The sequence below is a fragment of the Lactuca sativa genome, chromosome 9 (genome assembly GCF_002870075.4).
Source record: "Lactuca sativa cultivar Salinas chromosome 9, Lsat_Salinas_v11, whole genome shotgun sequence".
In the NCBI taxonomy this organism is placed as follows: Eukaryota; Viridiplantae; Streptophyta; class Magnoliopsida; order Asterales; family Asteraceae; genus Lactuca; species Lactuca sativa.
In genome coordinates this window covers 34,948,145-34,954,144 of record NC_056631.2, presented here as the reverse complement: position 1 = coordinate 34,954,144, position 6,000 = coordinate 34,948,145, and the positions used below count along the sequence as shown (strand labels likewise).

Sequence of the window (6,000 nt, the reverse complement as noted above, 5' to 3'; positions counted from 1 at the left end):
GATATCCTGGCGGGATTTTATGAGAAGACAACAAAATTATTAGATCCGATACTGGCGCTCAGGTTGAGAGTTGTTGAGAAAAAAATATGCGATTTGCATTCTTCTTTTTCTTTTCTGCTTTCTGATCTCAATTCCCACGATTTCTTTTTCCCCTCTGGTTGATTTTGCCCTTGAGTTAGTTGTTGAGACCTTGTCGCCTTGAGCCCTTGACCCTTGCACCGATTGAGAGTTGAGACCTGATCGATTTTCCCTCTGATTTCTGATCCAACGAAATATCCCTCAGTCAATTCTTATTTCTGATTCTAAAATACCCCTCTGATTTATATATTTTTCTGAAATCAGTTCGAGAATCTGAGAATTCAAAGACGCAAAGCACGCAATTGATTTATGAATCTGTGTATGTTTAAACCTTCTTTATTGTTAAATTCAATTTTTTTAAATCTGATGCAAATGTCGATTTTTGTACCCTGTAATACGAAATTCGATATTTTAGACAATTAGACTGTTAAATTCGACTTTTTGTTCTGAACCAGATACAAATTTCAAGAAAAAAAAATTCATATACTTCGCTACAAATTTTGATTTCTTTAGCTGTTAAATTCAATTTTGTTTTTTATTATGATTTTGTGACTTGGATTATATTATTCTGATTTCTGCTACATTCTTTGGCTGTTAAGTTCGTTTAAAAAAAAATCTGATGCTGTGACTTCCATTATTCTTATTTCTGTTGCGTTAATCGACTTTGTTTTAATCTGATATTGTGACTTGGATTATTTTGGTTTCTGTTTGCATTTGGATTTCTTATTGTAACCCTCTCATTATGAATCTCATATTGCTGCTGTGTATCTGGATTTTTACTGTATTTCAAATTCTTACACAGCAGCTACCAGCATTATAGATCAGGAAGTACTTGCGAATGGCGCCAATTTTTATTACGTGAATGGTTCCCGCCACCGGCCACCGGCTCACACCACCCTGATGTTCTTTCAATTTCACTTTGCAAACGTTGATATGCAGCATATGCATGCCTGTGAATTTCACGAAAAGGAAAAAACAGAGTGAATCATTTCAGAGAATATATCGCCACCTTTCCATTCTCCCTTTTCCTTGGCTTCAGAAAATCTGAAAGGTACTATCTTTTCCCTTTTTCAAATGATCTGATATACGGATATCTGAAACAGCTCATGATTAAGGTCAAAATTAGGAAAACGAGGACGATTTTGGAGGACAGGCTCGTTATAATGGGGGTTGAATTGGACAAAAAGTACGCTATCATTGCAATCAGAGCTTGTTATAGATCAGCTTCGAAGCATCCCGTGGTGGCTGTTTTGATTCTTTTTACGATTTGGTTTTATCGATCATTCCCTCTGCTGTTTTCTCTTTTGGTGTATGCTTCTCCTATTCTCGTATCCACTGCTGTTCTGCTTGGAACTCTGTTACTTTTTGGTCATCAAAATGCATCCAAAATCCGAAAAGAAGGAAAACAACAACATCATCATCATCATCAGATCCACAATCTGCGAGTTAGGGCTATCGAAGATACTGGAATTGATGGGAAAGGTGCAAGAAGTGAAGCGCGAGAAAATGCTATTGGGAAGAAAAATTCTGATGTTAGTAATGTGAATCTTAATGATGATCATCCTAGGGTACAAATTATTAAACGAAGAAACTCAATTGATAACAGTGTATTAATGGCTTATAAGAAGTTAAAAGAAGAAGCAAAGAATGAAGTGTACAATCACAATCAAAAGATCGATTTGGGTGGAGAGAAAACTATGTTTGTGAATCGTTGTGCTCAGTTTCAGCCTCCACATGCCAACAATACTGAGGATCATAAACGATGGGAGACAGGATCTCAGCATGCTGAAACTTCATTCCCAACTGCTTCCATGGTTGGTGCCTTTCCAATGGTTCATGATCTTCAGCAACCAGAAGTTCCTCAAAATAATCACATGTTGCATGTTCACAGAAGCGAACCAGAAGTTCCTCATCATGATGCTCAGACATTGCATGCTCACAGAAGCGACTCAGAAGTTCCTCATCATGCTCACACGTCGCATGTTCATAGAAACGAGCCAGAAGTTCCTCGTCATCATGCCCAGACATTGCATGTTCATAGAAACGAACCAGAAGTTCTTCATCATCATGCTCAGACATTGCATGTTCATAGAAATGAAGCAGAAGTTCCTCACCATGCTCAAATGTCGAATGTTAACGCATATGCTGCTTCCAATCATTCTCTTGAATCAGATGATCATGATGATGATGATGAAGAAGAAGAAGCACGTACATGGACAGAAGATGACCAAAAGAATCTAAGAAATTTGGGAAAATCAGAAATAGAGAGAAACCAGCACATGGAGAATCTTGTCGCTAGGCAAAAAGCACTAAGAAACATGAGGATTCAAGCCGAAGAGAATTTGGTAAACATAAATCTTGATATTTCCTATAGTTCCACTCCCATTGCATCAACAAGAAGGAACTCCAATGCATCTACAAGAAGGAATTCAATGGATGTTCCTTATGATTTCAATGAAACTGTTGTTGAGTCCACTCCCTCGGATATGATGCCAAGAACAAACCCTTATGATCTTCCGTACGACTCAAGTGGGCCCAGTTTTCAATCAGATGCTTTATCCTTCCAACCAAACCATGAGGGAGGGGGATCCAGGCAAAACGAGGGTTATTATACTTTTGGGGCAAGTGAGAATGTCAGTCAAAGAAGCCGATCTTCTGATGATGACGACATGGTGAAGGTCCATCATGTTACAAGAGATGGCAGAGTTTATGAGTTTAAAGCAAGTATTAATGGGGGTGAGACACGAAAAGAAAAAAGTAATTTTGAATCGGATTCTTCATCCTTCCAACCAAACAACCAATCCAGCCATCGCCATGAGAGTTCTGATGTGGGTTCTTCAACTTTAGGGGGGTACGTACACAATGACGAGGTTAAAACAAGCGATGTGGGTGAGAAAGGTAATGAAAAAGTAGAGTTTATAGTTTTTCTGAAATTGATAATGTACGTGTGTAACATCTTTTATTTTGAATCCAGGTTATCAAGGGAAAAGTAGCAGTGAATCAAGTTCGTCGTCATCATCATTTTCTGATGTAAGTGATCACTTAGATGATGAGGAAGAAGAATACGATTATAGATCCGCAGTCATGCCATCAACACCAGAGAGACAGGTATAACTCAAAGCTAATTCAAGATCTACTGCTTATGAATTATTTCTGATCATATCAAGATGTGAAGAGATTAGGCCTCACTATTTTAATTGAATAATATCGGGTGTCCTCTTTATCCTCTCCATAGAGCCCCCTTCAATTTCTCACTTTTAATCTTTCATATAGAGCCCATCATTGTAAGTAACTACCACATCTTTTAATTTCCACATCTTTCACAACTCCACCACTAACATCCTTAATATACCTTACGTTTCCCATGTTTTAATACACATCTCATTTAATTATTAGTCATTTTTGAAGCATACATCATATTTCAAATAATTAGAATGTTTAAAAAGAAATATCTTACCATACATTGTTCGGAAAAATAATACGAAAAAATTAATAGGTCATAGTTATAAAAAAGAATAAAGATATATATAATCTTATATTTTATAAATGAAATGTCATTAAATATTTTATAGAAATAATTAATTAGTAAATAAATAAAAAATATTTGAACACTATGATCATGACATCTTCTAACTTCTACTACATTATCTTTGAGCTTTGATAACCATAAGGCCCACACACACCATTTCTTTAATTCCTTGGGCCTGCATACCATGATTTATACCTATTAGACTCGCTAACTTTCGACCATTTTACCTAGTCTACTGAATATAAATGATGTCTACTTTCTTTTATTCAAATAATTGTTGGTTCATTGCTCTTTCGACCCATTAGACTAGCCTTTAGTCATTGCTCTTTCGACCATTTTATTCAAACCATTGTTGGTTCCAACTAATTCACACTCAAAGATCTTATACTTAGGGTACATTTTGTTAATCTTGTATTCTCCAAACCTGTAACTCACTCGTCCTCCAACTAACAAGGCCTCAACCTACCATGTATACAAAGATGCATGATATTTGAAACTAAAAGTACCTTACCAAAACTCATCCACCTAGTAATTATGAATACTAGATATTAACTAGTAAATATTAAATGATAAGTATAGAGCAATGACTAAAGGCTAGTATAGATAATTAGTAAAAAAAATACAAAAATAGTATATGATAAAATTCAGGTAAGAAAAATAGGGACTAATAATAACACATAGAAATGATTTCTTGAATAGTAAAAACAATATTAATAAATGTAAAATAATAGAAAGTAACTACTAACTAGTTGAAAAGAGATAAATATGTAGGGATCTAACCAGCAAAAATTGCAATTATTGTGAAATATTACATCAATATCTTTCTAATGCATCATGTCTTGTCATGTACAACATTAAAAAACAAATAACTGAAATACTAGACGATTTGCAGATCCAGGAGCAACAACGGAAGAATATCCAACAAAGCCCTAAATTGGAGCATGGGGACGGGAAGTTGTCCCAAAGGCCGCCTAAGGGTCTAACCTCATGGTTTGGGTGGAAGCCATGAGAGTCTTTTTTAGAGTAAGTTTTTATAATATTGATTTTGTATTTTTCATTCTTGTGAATTAACCAAATCGCTAAAATTAAATTTTGTAACATTTATTATACAAATTTTTGCATGGCAAGCTACATATAGGATTTTATTTGTTGAAAACAAACCATTGTCTTCGTTTACATTTGGTAAAATGAGACATTTTAGACCAAGCTTTCATATTTCCTCAATTTTTTCTATTTAAATGAATATGTTATTTGTTAAAAATAAGTCAATTTTGTATTTTGTGGTCCTTAAGAATGTTGCAACATGTATAATAGAAAATGTAACATTCATGATAGCAAGCAACACACAAATGCATTGAGACACAATAACGTTAATAACGTGTGTCCACACTTAGTCTGTGGGGTCACAGTCACATCAACATATCGAATCAATTTACTAATAACTTTGACAATACAATATACATTTACCTTTATTTTAAATGATAATAAATTAAGTCCAAGTCTTTTAGTGATTGTTTTAAATTTAGTTATCTAAAATAAAATTGTGTCCAAAATATGTTCTTCTTTACGATTTGTGTTTTAGTATTTCTTATTAATGTATTTAATTAAAAAGTTGATTATATATCTAGTATGTTAGGTGTAAAACACTAAAACCCATGTATTACATGAGTTAACTAAAAAAATTAAATATAAAGGTCTAAATATTTAAGAACTTTGGATTTATAAAAAAATAATAAAAATAATGAATTATTAAAATTGACTTTTTTATCTTTTAAATTTAAATAAATAAAGAAAATAAACTAATGAGCTTTAATTTGGAAATTTTGAAATAAAAAGGTAAATGCATTAATAAAATTGATATTTATTTATTACTATATTTATTGTAATTATTACATTAAAATATTATATGGAATTTATTAAAATAGAAAAATCATAAAATGGCATGTGAAAAATAAATTAAATTCAAAATAACTACAAAATAACATTTGACAAATTGAATGAGAGTATGACATGTTGTAAAAAATATTTTCATTTATTAGAATAGAATTGTAAGTTAATCATCGATAATGCTTATTTAAGTGACAAGTTATTATTTATTTAGTATGCTTTTAAATATATTTTGACAATTAATTTAATAAATATTTTAAAATGTCCAAATCAAACTGCAAAAATAATCCCTATTGTGTATTGACAAGTGTTTTCTTTAGTTTAGGTTTAAAAAATAATTATTTTTGAAAAAAAAAATTTCAGGGTTTCGACAATCTCTTCATAATGCATAATGACCACACAACTCCCATTAGATGCTTGCATACAAATAGATAACAAAATACGGATTTGTTTCTTATTTCTATTTAAATCACCATTATTTGAGAAAAAGTTCATCAATTATTACT

At 32.5% G+C, this 6,000-nt stretch overlaps 1 protein-coding gene across 2 annotated transcripts; it reads left to right on the top strand.

Moving 5' to 3' along the window:
• Positions 1-4,752, top strand: LOC111879356 (uncharacterized). 2 transcript variants are annotated; one of them, XM_023875794.3, is made up of 5 exons: positions 1-397; positions 884-1,129; positions 1,205-2,976; positions 3,053-3,186; positions 4,500-4,752. In XM_023875794.3, the coding sequence occupies exons 3-5, from the start codon at positions 1,242-1,244 to the stop codon at positions 4,614-4,616; spliced, it is 1,986 nt and encodes a 661-aa protein (XP_023731562.1). In that variant the 5' UTR covers positions 1-397; positions 884-1,129; positions 1,205-1,241; the 3' UTR covers positions 4,617-4,752. The 2 variants fall into 2 exon arrangements, with proteins under 2 accessions (XP_023731562.1, XP_042754284.1); XM_042898350.2 differs by having other exon boundaries at positions 27-397; positions 884-2,976.
• The last annotated feature ends 1,248 nt before the right edge of the window (positions 4,753-6,000 follow it).